At 35.4% G+C, this 19,577-nt stretch overlaps 1 protein-coding gene across 7 annotated transcripts in view; it reads right to left on the reverse strand.

The window, feature by feature from the left end:
* Positions 1-1,220: 1,220 nt before the first annotated feature.
* RHOT1 (ras homolog family member T1) overlaps positions 1,221-19,577 on the reverse strand; it is a 46,303-nt gene continuing 27,946 nt past the window's right edge. For 2 of the 7 annotated variants that reach the window (XM_043496296.1, XM_043496297.1), the window contains exons 13-21: positions 18,287-18,432; positions 15,906-16,006; positions 15,359-15,513; positions 14,710-14,793; positions 13,453-13,572; positions 12,888-13,090; positions 10,764-10,886; positions 3,864-4,007; positions 1,221-2,354 (exon numbers count right to left, since the gene is read on the reverse strand). In XM_043496296.1, the coding sequence (XP_043352231.1) occupies positions 2,237-2,354; positions 3,864-4,007; positions 10,764-10,886; positions 12,888-13,090; positions 13,453-13,572; positions 14,710-14,793; positions 15,359-15,513; positions 15,906-16,006; positions 18,287-18,432 (1,194 nt within the window). In that variant the 3' untranslated portion in view covers positions 1,221-2,236. The remainder of the gene's footprint in view (positions 2,355-3,863; positions 4,008-10,763; positions 10,887-12,887; positions 13,091-13,452; positions 13,573-14,709; positions 14,794-15,358; positions 15,514-15,905; positions 16,007-18,286; positions 18,433-19,577) is intronic. The other 5 variants (XM_038371411.2, XM_038371405.2, XM_043496298.1 and 2 more) reach the window with 5 other exon arrangements.

The following is a 19,577-nucleotide window of genomic DNA, read 5'->3' on the forward strand; positions in this document are numbered from 1 at the left end:
AAACCTCAATCCATGACGACTCCTCATGCTGCTTTCGTTGCTTTTTGTGAACCTTCCAGGTCTTGTTTGACATTACTTTTTCAGTCTTTGATTTCTGCAAGCATCACCATCCCTTGCTCCATTTGGGGTCAACCAGCTCACAATTCCTCTCCTAGGAAACTAGATCCCACTGTTACCAGTGTTGCCTCTTTTCTACCCAAGTGGTTAGTCAAGCTTCAGGGCTATTAGGCATGTTCCAGCTGGAAGCATAAATTGATGGAGTCTAGTATTTTGTTTGATGCAGTCTTGTTTACTTACAAGGAACGTACAAAGTCCTGCTCCTCCAAACCCAGGAGGAACCAAAAAAAAAAAAGGCGAAGTTTCTAAGCTTCCAGCACCAAGCTTCTTTAGCCAACAGATCCAAATGTGCTCTCTCTAGCTTTTCACAGGGTACTGTGCTCACATAGGCTATTGTTCGACTTTCTTACTTTTCCTCTGCTTGAGCCTCTCTCTGTGTTCTTGTCTGTACTCAGTTTGTATCATCTTTTACACATCTAGCCACAGGATCTAATGGAACCTCCTGCCCACCTGGGCTGGTTTCTGAGCAGATTCTATTAGGCCTTCCTTTAGGTGTGGCCCTTAAGTATTTCTTACAACTATACTAAGCGAAGGGCATGTTCACACATCAGTTTGAACGAGATATGAACACAACCCATCACAAGGTTTCACCCACCTTATAACACAAGGAAATACAATACAAAATGAAAAGCCTGAATAACTCTCTTTTCACTGGGCTCAGCATATTAATGCATGCCTCTAGAACCAGCCAATAGTAGGTCCTGCAAAAACCAGCCAGCTATAAACTGGAACTTTTTAATGTAACTTTTGGTCAAAAATAGGTGTTTATTGCAATTACTCTCCTTAGAGTACATAATCTTGAGAAAAACCTCTTCATTTCCCAATTGGATCAAAATGCATTAGAATATGGTTAGTGATGGAGAAAGTTTGAATTGGCTCCCTTGTTTCAGTGGAGCTTGGTACCAACCCTGTCTTCCTCTGGTGAAAATCAGGACTAACTCCATTGAAGTCAATGGAGTCACAGTATAAACCAGAAGAATCAATTTATCCAAGACATTTACATCTTGACAGTTTAAGGGCTGCTACAGTATTCTATGTGATAAAGAGTAGGTTTTTACAATCAACAATACCTTTAATTAAAAAATAAAGATATCAAGACAAAGAACAGTACACAGTTATTTATTGAAATACTTGAAAAGGCCGGCAATGGAAAAAATAGGTTTGTCATGAGGATTTTATATTCATTAGATTACTTGATCCATTAAAAAAGGTGCTGTCTAAAGGTAATTCTAACCAGGTATATAATCCACTGTGAACCATGCAACTAATACACATTAAAGTAGAGTAAGCACTGTGTACTATTGTAGTTCTACCCCTCATACAGCTTTTACAAGAATGATTTATCGTGAGGAATTAAACAGCAACACTTTTTGAATTATAAACATTTATAATATATAAATTGTTTTCCATCTGATCTGAAAGGGCTATAAAACATAGTGGAAAATGAAGCAACCCAGAATTACACAAAGCATATGAAGTTTGTCTAGCAGTTTTTAAAGTTTACTTTTTTCTTTTAAAAGAGGATTCTCAGACAGTTAAATATGTCAGAGGTCATGTAACATACAAAATTATGCCACATCTGCCACAGTGACTTTCCTTAAAATATAGTTCAGTGGGTAAATTGGTTGGCTCTTCAGTTAAAAAAGAAAAAGAAAGCAAGCCACATATTCCGCCTTGTATAGCCTGTAGTCCCAAAAATAAACTTCAGATGCATTTGAAATAAATAAGTAATCTATGAGCAAGTATGATCCTTGAGTTGAACCTACTCTATTGAAAATTAATTCCAATTATACACTCTCACTATGCTGAAACATCGAAGAACAGTATTTCTAATAACTTTTTGGGAAGCAATGTCTTACTGCCTTAATATATACAGATTATTTACAACATTCCCTTTTAGCCTCACAAATTAGGCCATTTTAGTTACAATGCAATTTTTTCCACACATTATGCAATACTGTAGTTATAGCTTTCATTTAAAAGAATCTTATGCACGAATTACAAATATTAATAAAGTAACTCTGCATATATAAATATTTCTAGCAGAATTTAAAGCATTCAGAATGTACATAATTTTTTTAAATTTTTATTTGGTAGGGGCCAGGTACTGCTTTTCAGATCATCGCTGCTTTAATAATGCTCTGTACATTGCAAAACCCAAAACTGCAAAGACTGTAGCACCAAAACTTGCTCGAAGCCAAAATGAGGAACTTTTGAGGTCTGCTTGTGTCACATGCCTGCAGTTTAAAAAGATAAAGATAATTAATTTCATGACAGGAATGTCAGGTACTTTATGTCATGTCAAATAAAAATCTGCTTTTGGAAAATTATTAACACTTGTCATGCTTAAGCAGCACACCACTAGGGTTACGAAGTTTTAATCAATGCAAACATTTATACTTCTCTTAAAGGCTTAGGACCTGATGCTGCAGGATCAAGTCATTAGTCAACTGTGAATGGCGGGAGGGCGGAACTGACTTATTTGACAGCAGCAAAAATTACTTCCTAAGGGAAAGCAGCTACAAATAATTGCACATCCAGAGTGAGCAAATATCCCAGCACAGTGAAATACTAGTAAGATAATATTTTTAAAGGCCTCAGTTCACATATTTCTGCTTTTCAGACTTAAACCTTCCAAGCAATGTTGTATTACCAGTTAAAGTGCTATCTTGCAAGCAGTTAACTGACAAGTGACAAGTAATACTTCTCCAAAAGCTAGAACCACAACAATGACAATTTGCAAATCTCTCCCCAATATATAATCACAAAAAGAGCAACAGGTAACTGTTCATCACAATACTAAATTGAAAACTGTTGAGAATGACATGCTAGTGGAACAGGCAGTGACAGTGACATGAACAGAAAAAAAACAACAATGTAACAATAGGATGAAAGTGGTTGGATGACATAAAAAGGCACATTATTCATGACAAGATAGATACAGCCAATGAGCCACATCTCCCAGATACCACAAATAAAGTTTGTGAGCATGCTCAGTTAAACACTGCTAGCCATCTTCAAAATAGTCTCAAGTATGACAGCTTACCATAAAGCAGTAGATAAAGCGTTAAAAGTTATTACAATGACCTTAAATTTAAGGCACACCGAGTTTCAAACTGATTGTTATGGAGGTGATTTAGAGAACCCACATAATATAGCTGAGTTTATACATCTTGTATATTTGTATAACTATATGGAAAATAATGGGTTATTGGTTGGAAGCTTTAAAAGCAGTTACAGCACAAGGAGTATACAGATATTCTGTGCATATACCATGTGCAAAACAGAGTTAGGTGACTATACAATGTGAGTTACAGAACTATCATGCTGCTTTATAAAACATGGATTGTGTAATTGTTGTTACCACAACATACAAACTAGTGTAAAATATTGTTTAGCAAACATTTATAGTAGTAACATGTCCTGTATATAAACACTTATTGTACATATAAATTTGCGTACTAGGGTATCACATGCTGCAGAACAGACAGGTTCTTTTGTTTATTTCTACTGAAGTGAAATGCAGCATATGAACAACCACTCACAACTGCTCTCCAAATTCCTATTCTTACTCAAAAGTTCCCTGGGAGATTATGATCTTGAAACAAACCAAACTCATGGTTTCTTGCAAGCATTAGTTCCCACAACTAATTTCTAAGAAATATCTCAGAACTAGATGTCAAGCAGTTTGGTTGTTTTTTTAAAGGCGAAAAATGGCAAGATCACCCCATTTAGGATATCGTTACCTGTCTTCAAGTAAATGTGGATCAAGAGATGACTCCATGAAGATGGAATCTTCTACAGAGCTGACGGCGTGCACCTGATGAATAATACTGCTCTCCTCGTCTGCTAACAGCATGGCACCCAACTCATCTATATGGAGTCTTAACCTTTTTTACACACATGCACAGTTTGCAGTTCATAGCATGGTTCAAAACAGGAAGTGACTCAATGTATGCCACACTTACACCTCACACAAGTTATATTCAGCTGCTAATTTGTTTTCATCTAATTCTTTGCTCTTGTGCAGTTGTTAAACACTTAACATATAAAAATAGGAATTTGTTCAATGGCTAACTAGCTAACTAAATTAAATACAAAAAAAGAGCATGCTTAAAACCTAGGAGGCTGTAGCATTAACCAACAAGAGCAAGGAAGCTGCTATAAAAGCTGGAAACCCATGCTTCTTGACTTTTATTTTACCCCAGGATACTGCAGTACAGCTTACACTGTACATTACAAGTATGTCCTCACTACACACATTTAAAAAAAGTATGCTCTTACCTCGGGTTAGCTAACTCAAGCTAAAATAGTAGCAAAGACATAGGAACTCATCTTTTAACTCAGGTTAGCAGCTTGAGTTAAACCTATAAGGTATCCTGGGGTTGAATTCAAATTGCTAACCTGTGTTATTAGCCAAGCTGCTATGTCTTCACTGCTATTTTAACCCAAATTAGCTAATGTAGGTTAAGAACACCTTTCTGTAATGAAAACATAGCCTGTTTTGCTGAAGTACTGCAATTAGGGTGTGTTAATACAGGAGTATTAGCTCTACTTCTGATGGATTTCCTTTACTATTATTGGGTCAAGTCTGTACTTTAAGAAAATGTAACTTTAAAATGTTTTTGTAGAGTGAATATGTACACTAAAACCTCATTTTCAAAACTCCTTAAAATATAGAACAGCGTGTGTATATACAGACAAAACTTTGAAGGGTGTATATTTTTGATATAATTAACAGCTCAAAAAATTTTGGAATTGTCTGACAAAATATTTTAAATGCATCAGTTTAAAAGTGCGACTCTACACTTGTTTAATTTAGATGCATCTCAACTTGTCTACTGAAGCTCCATCTATCGTTCAAGTCGGTATTTACTACTATTTCCAATCTATAGTTTGGCTTTTTACAACATTTCTGCACATGTGAACATTTAACAAGCATTACATAAGGAAGTCATTGAGCATGGCTAAAAGTTATCATGTAGCTTTAAAAGCAACTAAGGTAGTCTCATGATCATGCCAAAATCCTATTCCCATGTCAAAGCAGAGAATTTAATGACTCACTCAACTCATAGCATAGCATAGCATTTTTTTCTCCATTTAATCTAAGACTCAGGGTAAAGCAGCTTTTCCTTTAACTAAATTAACCTGACCAAACTCTAAGACCCAAGCCCTCACCCACTGAAACCAATAGGAGTCCTTCTATTGACGTCAATGAGCACTGGATCATGCCCTGTACTTTTTGGCAGAAATTCTTCCAAGGGAGTTAGGAGTCCAGAACCAACTAAAATTCAGTGGGACTTGGTATCCAATTCTTTTGGGCTCCTTTGAAAGTTCCAGTCTTTACTTATAAATTTTTCATAGCAATCTGTGTACACAGCAAATGGAATCTTTCCACAACTCAATGCCATACTCACATTTCTTATTAAAATAATCCCGAATAACAAAAAGGGGAAGTTTTCATGTGGTTCAACCACATGAAATTCTGTCCCAAAATCTACAGCTTCCATAATAGTATCAAAGAAAGCTTCCACAGTTTAGGAGTTTCTTCTGATCTCAAATACATAGGCAAACCAAATATATTAAAATAATATTTCAAAATTTCAAAATGATGTGTGAGAGATTAGGAATCTATAATATATGAATGGTATGTCAGAAGCTATTATACTAGTGTCAGGTTAGCCAATAATAGATACTTCCACTAACTCCAAATGAGGGAAGAATTTGGTCCCTATCTTAAACAAGTTTCAGAGTAGCTGCCGTGTTAGTCTGTATCCGCAAAAAGAAAAAGGAGTACTTGTGGCACCTTAGAGACTAACAAATTTATTTGACCATAAGCTTTCGTGAGCTACAGCTCACTTTATCGGATGCCACAAGTACTCCTTATCTTAAATAAGAAGACAAAGATGATCCTAAATTAGAACTTGAAACTGATGGAGTTTTATGAGATCTTGCCCTCTAGTAATAAGATTTAGCTCGTCAACTTCCTGTAGTTTATTAAGCTTTCAAAATAAGATTTCTATGTTAGACACATTTGCTCCACATTATATTTAGAAACAGAACCCAGGTTTAAAAATAATTTGGAAAGAAAAAACACAGAACTTTGATTCAAATTGCCCTAAAACATTGAGGCAAGTAGATGTTTTATCACCTGCTATTTTAGTGACATATGTTGCAGTCTAGAACTGTGTTTCTTTTAACAGACTAACAACTCACAAGAAGTTAGCATCACACAGTAAGCAAGATATTAACTGAGCATGCCTATTAATTACACATAGGAACCGGTTGAACTTTCGGCCAACGCAGACAAGCTTTTAAGTCAACATTAGTAGCAGAAGAATCCCAAATTTGGGAAGATAATCTTAATTATAAAAAAAATCTCCAAAAATTATCCACATGCTAACTGGCAAGGAATATAAAAAAAAAAGAGTAGCAGATGAGGTCAACACCACCTTGTCATGACGGAAATGGACCAGCCATATGGATACTCACACCAAATGATAAATAATAAATTAACAAAGAGCAAGCAACAGCAGTTTACTTTGACAAACAATATGTTTTAGCCACAAGTTGTTAAGCAACTGAATTTAAAATAAAAACACACTAAGTATACATGCAAGTTGCTGCAGCTTTCATTTAAATATTACATTTAGGCACATAATTTTCTATGTTGTAAACACGTTCTGGATATTAGAATTTTTTCCCCATTAGCCATCTAAAATATGAAAAGCAACAAGTGCATTTTAGTGCACACACAATGCCTGTGGCAATGTAAAAAGCCAGTTCAAGATACTCCATTTGTAAAACAGTGCATTAGCATAGCTTTGCAAAATTCTGCTTGGCTATAGCCAGTAATGAGTGGTAGGAAACGGTCAATAAAAGAGCATTAATTTTCATCATCATGGTAGAAGTGAATACATTTTTTTCTTTGCCTATATAATTTAACAGATTTTTATGGTGATTTTGGAAGGCTGTAAGAACATATTCCCTAAAAATGTAAGTTCACTACATCATAAAGTCTAAACACTTATACTGGATTCAGAGAACTACTCTTTTCTCTATTATAGTTAGTAAATAGTGCTTTTTTCAAGATTGGGTTCCCCACAGAAGGAGGGTTTTATAGGCAACTGAAACTGTAGGAACAAATCCTAAAACTGTTGAAATAATGATGTTTTTATGTGCAAGGTTTTTTTAAAAAAATGTTAAATAAAACCCCATTCTTATTTCCACTACTTCAATTTCAGAATCTAAGAATTAAACTTAACCGAAAAAATCTCCCTGATTGAACCATCATCATTCTCATGCATAAGAATCAATACAAACATCTTGTTTTTAAACCATAAACTCAATTGCCAGAGTAAAATGCAGCTATTGTATAAGAGAAACAAGATGAATGAATGATTTAAAACCAACAAAGCAGAAAGAAAAAAAAAATCTCATTGAACATTCCAAATAGATGCAGTATAGTAAAAAAACAAACAAAAACAATCCTCCCAAGTTGATGGTTAAAAAAGGGTTAGAATTACACAGAAAAACGTTTTTAAAAAGAGGTAAAATAATGTAGTAAAAGGAGAGTGAATGCTAGCCAGACAAATGAAAATGAACACCTAAAGGAAAGAACAAATTAAAAAATATAAAAATACAACAACATACGAACAAGTGCTTTCTCTCACGCATGCAATCTGTAGTGTTTAGAATGCAGTGCCATCTTCCTAGTGGAATCTATGAACAAGGATCCTGGGTAGTTCAAACCAACAATCCTGCTCCTCCATAACAGATGCATTAAATGGATAAACTTCCACATTTCTTTCAATCTGTTTTTCTGCTAAACTAGGAAATCCCAAAAGAATCCATGAAGAGGGTCAGACCCAAGAGACAGTGAATGTAGGTGGATGCATGATTTTTCATTTGCACAAAATCACTGCTATTGTGTTAACTGCTGGGTTTGGAATATTAAAAATGATTACAAAATAGTATTTTTGTCATCATGATTATACATAAACACTAACTAGCAACACCAGCTAACAATAGCAATTAGGCATTAAATCTAAATGCATTTCAGTTTACAGATTAATCATGCATTCCTCTGCTATCTAGAGGGTTAATATTTCGGAGAGGGAGATCATGACATTAGCTTCTCCACTCAGACAGGCCTCCTTGCTTACTACTTAAGTAATATTTTGCCTGACTTTCTGACTTAGGGGTAAGCAGCTGTAGAAGCAAGCAGAGAAAACCCTACAAGGCATAACAACTGAATTTTAAAAACTTCTTAATTCAAATGCATTTTCTCTTGAGGCTGTGTTTTATAGACACTAAACCAACATCAAATAATGTTCTGTCATTATCTCTTTCTTTAAATGCCTTGTTTCCCCTGTGAAAATGTTCTTTAAATCTACCTATTCTGTTAAACCAGAAAAACACCTCCAGTGGCTCTCCTTGTTAGTCTATAATCAAAGGTTAATCTCTGCTTTCCTTTTATGAAACAATATTTATGAGAATGAACAAACATCTTAGTTTCAGAGTAGCAGCCGTGTTAGTCTGTATTCGCAAAAAGAAAAGGAGTACTTGTGGCACCTTAGAGACTAACAAATTTATTTCAGCATAAGCTTTCATGAGCTACAGCTGACTTCATCGGTTCTATTTTTCTTTAAAATACGTTTATTTACATACACACTACTCAGTTCACTCTACTGACGTGTGGAGAGACTGCGTGAAACTACGTATCCCATGATCTTTAGGGTTTCGGTAAGAAAATGCTGTGAGAGGAAAAGGAAGAGCTAGAAAGGAGGGGAGCTGGTTAGATAAACATATTGGTGGGCTGGACACCCAGAGTAAAGACAATTCGCTTTAAGTAAATGACCAATACAACAGATCATAGAAAGCACACTTTTTTCCAACATGGTCAGGGCAGAAGCTCTCCCATGAATTCTCCTCCTCCAAATTATGAGCCTGTCACAGAGAAGGTGGCATATTCTGGTGCTTGTGATTCCCAACTGTACAGTGTCAAGGGCTGGGGGTGACTGCACTGCAAGACCGGCCAACAGAGGACAGCATGTCAGCCAAAGTCTCCAATATTATCTTGGATCAAACTAGTAAGGGATCTGATTGAGGATTCTCAAATAGGAGAGCAGCAAGGTGAAGAAGCAGCATATAGCTAAGAAACAGGGACAACTATCCATGGCCATTTTGAAACGGGAATTGGGTGTGGATTATGTGACTTCCCCATCCCCTTGGGGCGCTCACAGCCTTCCTACTGAGGAGTTTGAAGAGTTGCTGTTTTCTGAGATTTTCAAGTGGGTTAAATTGGCTGCATGGCTGGGATTGATAAATGAGTGGGGACAAGTTTCAAGGGGACTTTATGAGGGACAATTTATGTAGAAAAGATGCAACATGAATGAATAGCGTCAAATGTTTCATTGTCATTTCTAAGTCGACAATCTTAATTTTCTGAGCTAAAAGGTTTCTCTTCTACAAATTCACATTGCACTGTTATCAGTTGTGTGCTGAACTCTAAAAGATACATTTTACTAAAACTCTCTCCATACTCTCTGCACACAAATCAGAAATACCATCAGAGCCCTTGTATACATACAGCCTGCATATAAAGATGCCTACTCTGTTTTATGACTATAATGATCTGAAACTAACAAAAGGTATCAGACAAAACATGCAACACAAGACTTTCAGGATATACAAGAATGCATTCTAATCCTGACCTTCCAAGATGCATATCACAACCATCTGTCACTCCAAGAAAAATAAGGAACATGGAGCCACTGCACTACAGAATTATTGTTTGGTTTGAACTCCCATTCATTTGCTGGGCCAAGATGACAATTTCAGCTGTTAGTAATTTGTGTGCGTCAAAGACAAGGGTTTAACAAACACAGCCTGCAATACAAGTAAGACAAGATGCAGCACTGTTTTCAATTATGAAAAATGTTATCAAAAATATTTTAATGTTCATTTATCAATTATTTTTTCCAAAATACTTGAATGTTTGGGTGATTACAAATTTTCTACAGTGGCTAATTTTCTTAAAGTATATAAGCAGATTGTGTTTTGTTCAAGAGAAGCTGGCTGTTAAAGCTGCAGATTTCTTCACATCATATCCACTAATCTGTACAAACTGAAGATCAGTAAAATATGTTTTGTATTAACTCCCACAAAGTGGTATGAATTGTATTATAAACATAATTACATGAATAGTATTGCTCTACATAAGCCTTACTTTTGCCTGCAACAATACTTAAATAAAATGAATTTCTAAAATTCATGTCTAAGAAAGATACAGATCTCATTCATACTACACAGATGTTTTATATATTATTCCAGTACTAAACAGATTTTAAAACATTGTTAATTTTTCATTCTCGACTATCTACCTAAAAAGATAGCAAAATATTGAAGAATTAGACCTAATACATTACTATTAGATTAAGCCCTCAGTGATCAACTATATTTTTAAGTTAAAGAGGTCATAAAACTTGACTCATTTTACTGCAAATATTAAGAGAAGCATCTGTCTGGTGGATATGGAGTGAAAATCTGCATCATATAAGATTACCAATTGCCTTTTTTTTTTTTTTTTTTTTTTTTTAGTATTTTAAAAGCACGCCTGGTACCTAGTAAATAAAGTTAAGGACCTGTTAAGAACTGCAGTGAAGAGTTTGTTCTTTACAGATTGCAGCAAGTCTGAGTTGAGGAAGTTCTGACAGATGCAAAATGTACACCTGTTGCAGGCGCACATACAGCGTAATCGGGCATGGCTGCGAAAACACACAGAAGGACACAAGTTGAGATCTTGCTCATTAAATCAGGCACACATTAGGGCTGTGCCAAAACCAAGAGATTTAGGAATAAATTAGTTACATTTGAAAGAGGAAAAGAAAGGTCAGCCGGGGAGGCAAGGGTAGACTAAAGCTGTGCAGAATTCCAGGGCTAGATAACACGCTGGCAAACGCCTCCTCCTACACAGATAAAACTGGAAAACAAACATTAATAAAAATGTTTGTTATATCTGTCTTCAGGAACAAAGTATCATAAATGTTGCATGGAATGTGTCTGCACAGCAATAGATAACACCCTCTTCTCAATCAAAGGAAAGGAAAATTGAAGAAGCCACATTTTCTATCACTCAGTAACAGAACATATTTTAAAGTGACACAAATAACCAATTTTTCCATTCCCCTTCCCTCCCCCCCAAACTAATATACACATGCTTGAAAACCAGGGAGGAATAAGGGATATTTCTAAGACAAACGAATACTCAATGCCACACACAGATTTAAATGTCCTAATATTCCAGCACTACCGAATAAACCAAAGTAAAAAACAAAACAGAAACGTTACTGATCTAATTCAAGAGAGCCTATTATTAAAATCTAGATTTCTGGCTGAAGATGACATTACTTCTCTTTAATTTAAAGCCAATGCCAGCTGTCATACTAGAATCCATCTGTTATTTATTAATGTATATCTAGTTCACCACCATACATAAAGCTCCACCTATCAACTAAAGAGGGATGTAAAGTATGCTTAGCAACAGAGTGAGATGCTTAGTGAGAAGCAATGTAATCTTAAATATATTAAATCTGAAGTCTGACAAATATATATATTTGGGCACCATATAAAATATGTAATAGCTAATAGATTTGTGAAACTAAGACACAAACATTATTAGTTGCATGTCCTACATAGGAATTATTAACCAATGAAACCTCAGTGCATTTCTAGGGAATTATTGTACACTAAGTAATGTTATGAATCATAATTGTCTATGGATCTGAATTGCAATAATTGTCAGGTCATTTTATTTGTTTATGACTAGAAAATATTACCAAGCAGTACTGGGTCATTCATCTCAATGGTTACTTTCATTGCTTTAAACAAATAGGGCACACTGTGAATGTGTAATTCAGTGAATATTTAAGATACATTTCTATATAGCTAAAATAATTGCTACAAATATGCTATGATTTTACCATTTTAGTAGAACATGGATTGCATCTTATTGCTAAGTGTTATAAAATGTGAACAACATTGTGTCTGTTCATCAAATACTGATTACCATTTTGTATGCAAGAAAACAGAAAAATACTAGATGTCACTTTCCTAGTTTTGTGGTACATGACTGTAGTCTCAGTGACTTTCAGTCTTAAAGTAATCTCCCAGAAAGGCACTTGTTTATGTTATTTCTCTCAGACTCATGCATCTACTGGATGTAATACGACAGGGGCCAATATCACCAATAGCCATTCCAAAGCCAACACTACTGTCCAGAATTCTATATCTAAACATGGACTCAAAAGTGCTGAGCACCTACAATTTAGTTTTAAGTCAGTGGTAACTGTGGGTGCTCAGTACCTTTGAAACTCAGGCGCATATATGTATATGAAATATTATATCTTAATTGCACTCTGTTACTGTTAAGACATTTTGTAGTAATGATACATTATATTATTTGTTATTACATTAATAAACTCACTACACTAGTAGTTACGACATACGGGAGTCTAGTCTCTTCTGCATATGCTCACAGTTCCCCACTGACAATGATTAACAGCAATGAGTTATGTATGCACACATGAAGAGAACAGAACTCTGTCTATTGGATTAATGGAACCTTCTAAATCACTGATATCACTAGCACCTCTCTCTGTTGCTGAACAACTTAAATGAGGCAGAGAGTTCCATCCTCTTAGTTAAGAATGGCATGCAGTGTTGTCATGATCCATGCAGTATGAAAACTATGATGCTTGACTACTTACGGATACATGGCCATTGTTGTCAGTTTAACAAAGATATCCTTACTCGGTATATCAACAGTGTTACAAAAAAAGGCTTGTGGTGGAGGCATTTTGTGTTTCTTGCAGAAGTCAGCAGGGGAAATGCTATATTCTTGTTTAACTTCATGTAGGTCTGACTTTGCAGCTACCACTAAGCAAGGTATTCTGCTGTCCATGAAGTGTTGCTGCAAATTTAAAGAAAAATATTGAGACAAACAGGAGTTCATGTGTTCAAACAACTTGGAATAGCCTATTATTATTGTTTCTCGTGGCAACACCAAGTATTCAAAGGCTTAGCTGAGCACAATTCTAGAAGCAGAGTGCTCTGCATAGGCAGCTAAACCATAGCCAGGCATTAGTAACAGAAGCCCACCAAACTCTTTCTGCATTTTTAAATGCATCAGGTGCAAATAATCAGCAATCATGCAGGAGGCATATGCACTTCTGGTGCCAAACTCAGACAGCCAGGAATGCTGATAACTGAAAGTGAAGATTTATTTTCCCCCTGGTGAACCAGTGTAATGAGATACGTACAAAAGATACAAACCTTAAAAATTCTAGCACAATATTCAAAGGATTTAGGATTACTGACATCATACACTAAGCAAACAGCATCACATATGGTCTCGGCATCAGTTAAAAATTCAGATTCACCAACATCATGTAGCTGAAAAAGGAGGAAAAAAGCTTTGATATTATGAAATTAATTGCATAACTCTTCTGTTTTGATTTCTTTTTTTATTTTAATTTCCTATTAGGTTTATTCAAGCTCAAAATAATACAGAGAACGTGCCATAAAGCTAGCACATGACCTGCTACTACCACACATCTGCAGGCAACCAAAATACACAGTATAAAGAAATATTTGCTGAAGCCACATAATGCCTTATATTCCCATTCAATCTGGTTCTCATCCTAAACAAGAACTTGCTAAACAAGGGAGCATTCCAATTATGACGAATGAACTACATTAAAACAAACGTTAAAGTGTGTTTCCAATCTTCACAGATCTTCACCTGTTGAAGATTATGAATACATTTTAAACACTAATTTGTCTGGCAATGTATCAATGCCAGTGTTTCCAGGGGTAACTAAACTATCATCGATCTGACAGGTTTTCATTCTGTAACCTGTAAATTCCTTGCTATATTTCCCCCTTCTATTCTGTCTTATGCTGGAATCTCTCTAAATATGCAAACGAGCCCAAAGAAAACACATACATGCTCTAGAAATGGGCAGATGTATTTTCTACAGCCTAAGTGCTGAGAAGTATCTTAACACTGCATTGACTACATGTTTAGAAGTAAAGAAAATAAGATGGAAGATTTTAATTCAATGTGTATATTAGATTTGAGAAGTTGAATGTTTTCTAAATTAGGTGTTGTGATAATTAGAATATAACAACAGAACAGAAACCTTGTAACAGGAGTCCAACTGAATAAGTGCAATTAAGATTATCTCAAAGCGTTTTTGGTACATTTTAAGTGAATATGCCAAAAATAAAATATTGCACAATCAATAATTTACAGAGTTATATAAACTTAATTTTGCAAGCAGCTAGAAATCTGTAGTTAACACTACTCAAAGTATTTAAGTCTTAAAAAAAGCACTCACACCCAGAACACAAGATAGCTAAATCCAAACAAGAAACAAATTGCCTCAAGTAAATGTACCTTCTTTAAACCAGTTAATACAACATATTTTAAAATTTATATATATATACATACACACACACACACTACATCTTTGATACTTCATGACTGACAAAATAAATATATAAAAAACACCCATGATGTAGTCTTACCAGCAAGTATTTTTCTTGCCCATATACATAGATTGTATTCATCGCATAGTAAGATTTGTGCTCTGCACGTATTTGCCTCTGTCTCTGAAAACACAAAGAATTTAAAGGTTAGACAATAATCAACAGCAACTTCCTCCGCATACAAACTTTATTTAAATAATTTTTCAGGTTCCTACTAGGTTGCACTTGCTTAATATCAGAGAACTATGGTGAAGTCTTATATTATGAAGACTTCATAGTATGCTAGTAAACATGAAGCTGTAGTACATTTTGTCAGTCACGAAGTATCAAAGATTAAAACTAAAAACTACTAATGTAAAAGGAAATGAACAAAGCACATTTTGCAAGGCAGTATCCTCAATTGTCATATCTGTTCACTTGATAATTTGTAAAATTCTGCAATCCATGATGGGTTTCCCAAACTTTAGTGCTAACAAGAAAAGTTTAAAGCAGCTGTATAGAATCACAGAATATCAGGGTTGGAAGGGACCTCAGGAGGTCATCTTAGTCCAACCCCCTGCTCAAAGCAGGGCCAATCCCCAACTAAATCATCACAGCCAGGGCATGCTGTCAACAGAATTTTGTTGCCTAAACTTAACTCTCAATATTATTCAATTACAACTCAAATTAAAAAGAAAATGTTTCTTACCATAAGATTTCTTCCAAGAAGTGCCTGGAGAACTCCACTTTTCCCACAGCCTTTCATCCCAATAACATTACATCGGAACACATTCCTCTGAGTCTGCTTTTTCTGGAGGTCTATCTTTTTATCTCTGGTTACTTTAAAAAAAAAAATTAAAATTCCTACAGTAGGAACAGTTAAATTACTTAAATCATATTTGAAACAGATGTAATAAAAATCTTTAATATCCCAATGGCATATACTTTTTAAAAAGTTCAAGTGAACAAAATGCCAATTAATTCAACAGGAATCAAGATAATCTTTTCATATGATGGTGTCGTTTATAAAAGTCAATCTTTTACATATATACTTTTTTACTTTTATAAACAAACTAGAATGCTCTCCAGGATATTATTCCTTTTCAAAATATGTCTGTGTTCTAAGCAGAAAGGAGAAAAAACCACACAGAACAATTCATTTAAACTCAATTGTTTACAGCTTGGCAATTGAATGTATGAAACTGATCTTTTAAAATAAGCTCCCAAACTGTATTAACAGCATTTCAGATACTTACCTGTAATTGCTGATGCTTGAGACTCTTGCTCTCTCAGTATTGAATAGCCTAAATACCCCAAATACTCCAGGCAGCGCTGTACATCTAAATATGTAGTTAGTCTAAGGAAAAAAGGAGGGGAAAAAAAATACCAAAACAATCATTCCTAAATTGCCAGCATCCACCATTCCAGATTTCTATTAAAAGTACTTGTGCCCTATGTATTACATCTGGCAAAAGCAAAGTGTTCTGGTGCCATACAGTAATGAGAACACGTGTTTTAAAGTTAAATGGCCCTAGTTTTATTAATATAATGAACCCATTATACTACGAGGGCAGCCCCTGCTAAGACCGAACCACCCATGCTGACAACCTATACAATGCTTTTCACATCACAAAATGAATGTGATTGCTCCTCCATTGTATTCCCAACTCATTGTCAAGAGGAAAGCAAACAGAAGACAGTAACATCTTTAATATTTACAAGAGGTATATTTAGAGAAAATATTGATTAACTCAATCATCATACTTCAGGCAGATTTCCAAATTTTGGTGAGAGTCCTGAAGCCGTGATCATTGGACACTGCCCAAATTCCAGAACAGCCTGTAGTTCTCTGAGCAGCAGGCCACACAGTGGCTCCAAAAGCTCTATTGCTTTGGTCAATTCTTCAACATTTTGGCTTTCTTCCTTTCTACATAATAGCAGATCTTCAACAGAAAGCTTTAAAATGGGATCTTATAGTGAATGTCCTCAATACTGTTCCTACATGTTAGTTCTCTAAAGTGCTTTACCACATTCAAAAGAAACTTAAGTGGTACCTGAAATGGAATCATCCAATAGCTTTTCTTAGATAAATATCAAACGTTCTCTCGTAAGTGATATATTGGTAAAGTATGCATTAATTACATAGCAAGTACATGGTTATATTTGATTGAGCAATTATGCAAATCAAACAAACTGGATTTTGGGGGGCTCGACTATTAATGCTCTCAAATGAACTAAGGACAGCAGGATTGACAAAATCCAAAAATAATATGCCTCCCTTAAATATTATTGCGACAATGGCTGGTTGGTACAGAAAGTTAGTATTTCTGGAGACTTATGTTTCAATCCCATGTAGGTCAAGTAAGAAGAAATTCAGTGATTTCAGATTAGCCCCTTCAAGCATGGATGCTCATATAAAAACCACACCATATAATTTAATGTGACTGGTAAATGTTTGGATAGGAGAGGCTCAGGATTGGACAAGCAAGTGACAGGATCCAGATGAATGGAAATACATTGGCAGAAGTGGGTTAGGAGGATAAAAGGACTAAGACTGGTATAGTCAAGATGCTGGAGATCAGGATTGATTTGTGTTGACTGAGCAGTATGGAGAAGCTTGTACATGGTTTCCATGCTACACATGGCTCTAGTCAGTGATATTCATCTGCTACTGAAGTAGCAGAGCACCATGAAATCAGCAATATATATTTAAGTGAATTTCTCTACAAGTCAGTTATGTAAACATGACGGACACAAAAGTTCTGGAAAACGTATTGCAAGTTTCCAAATCAAACAAACAAAAAGGAGTCAGCCAAAAAAAATAATGTGAACTTCTCTGAAAGCCCTACTGGAGAATGACCTCCAGCTTACTGAGGAACTACCATTCTCTCCAGAGTACAAGGTAATTCAACCTCCATTCACATTAAGTCAGCACACCTCTCCTGGGAACACTGGTAGCTGAGCCAAACGTGTGGAACAACTTTATAATGCAGACTAAACCTCATTAAGGGAGTAAACTGAAACTTCATCAAGGCATTTCAGGGAGAACCTCTGGCTCCAAATAAAGCATGGTTTCATAAATGGAAAGGACAATGTTTTACTGAGCAAGTAAGTTAGTTCTGCAGTCTCAATAGCAATAGTCTCTCTTTTTCCCTTTAAAACAAGAGCTGTGTGTCTCACTCTGAGAATTACAATCTATTCTCTGAATACAGTTACAGCAGTCTCAGGAACTCATCTGGTAAGTAGATCTCCACAGTTTTGGCATCACATTTGCTATAAACGTTTAAGCAGCAACACGGCCAGTGCTATCTATATAGTTGATTAGATCTGAATGATAACTAAATCATACTCTAAAACTGTGGCATCTTAATTAGCATACTCATTTAAAAGTATTCAGTGAAGTAGACTGCTCTGACAAGATTCATCAAAAAAATGTTACTCAACTGATTTTTTCAGTTACCTCACTAGATTTACTAGTAACTTTTTTAAACAAAAGATTTGCATAGAATATTTAGAACTACACAGATAAATGTGCAATAAAATAGGTTATTAGATCATATGAAGTCCTAATGTAAGGCCATTGTAAGGTCCTAATGTAACTCCTGGGCAACAGCAACATATAATGTACGGTACTTACGTCCACTGAGAAAGAAACCCCTGGTATGTTATCCATCCCCTTTCATTTGTACAAACGGTGTTGTTGACATCAGGTCCCCATGGTATATAAGGGAAGACTTTGAACAAATCTTTGAGTTCATCAGGGGACAAAGCACAATCTCTATCCTAGAAATATGCACATAGTTATACATTAGATACCAATAATATTCTCATCAAAACGTATTTGCAAAAGGAAAGTATTTCTTGCGTGGGATTTGAATGGCCTGTGCAGCATTCATTCCATAAGGATTTTCTTACAATAGGTGGATAGCCAGTTTTAAAAAAGGATTCTCAGGACTTGTATACACTAGAAAGAGTAAATATACCAGCTGCCTATACTGGCGTATGAGTGCTTCTGCTGGTATAACTTATACATTTTCCTTAACAGAATAAATTATACAGACAAAAGCACTTTTTTTGCTGGTGTAACTGCATCTACCCTGGGGTTTTTGCTGGTATAAAAGTGTTGTTTAAAAGAAAAATTGCATCCCTATGTGACAAAAGTTTCTAGTGCAGAACAGGCCTCAGACAGACAAGAAAGGGTCACAACCGTTCCTTCAAATTAAGAATCTGAATACATAAAATGGAGAATAAGCCCAAACTCCCAAAACATTGAATCTCTTGTTAAAGCCTTATTCAATCTTTATTCCTACATAGGCATTTGTCATTTCTAACATTCTTGATTGTGTGTGTAAAATAAATATTTTAAATACAATTTCATAACATGGTAAGAACATTTTTTCTGGTTTAGGAATATCACTGATCAATGCAACATTTAAAAGAGTAGCAGAATCTGACCCTGCATAGGGAAGATTTGTTCTGTTGACTCAACCTATCAGGAATCAGAACCCTCACAGAACTGCTGTCACATTGTAACCCGGTGCTGGCCATTCAACTCCAAGAGCAGAGGGAAGCAAGATCCTTGGTCCAAGAAAACTGGAAGAAGAAACAGGGAAGCCCTACAAGATACCCTAGGAATTGCCAGGCTTCAGCAGAAAGCTTAGGCTGAGTTTTATTCTGTTGTTACTTGAGCTAACAAAGCCTAGTTCCAGGAAGGAGATAAATTGACATCATGTATAGACTTTATATGGAGTAGGGTACTAATGTTACCTGGTTGGCTAAACTTAAATTTAAACACAAGGAAGATGGCTCTCCCAATATAAAGTATTGATTTAGTTTCCTATGCCACATTAAAGATGAATATGGACTCTTAATTATTTCTTTGAGTTTGAAAAATAAAATTGGTTCAGCTTCATAAACTTCAATCCAAT

The sequence above is a fragment of the Dermochelys coriacea genome, chromosome 14 (assembly GCF_009764565.3).
Source record: "Dermochelys coriacea isolate rDerCor1 chromosome 14, rDerCor1.pri.v4, whole genome shotgun sequence".
NCBI classification, from domain to species: domain Eukaryota; kingdom Metazoa; phylum Chordata; order Testudines; family Dermochelyidae; genus Dermochelys; species Dermochelys coriacea.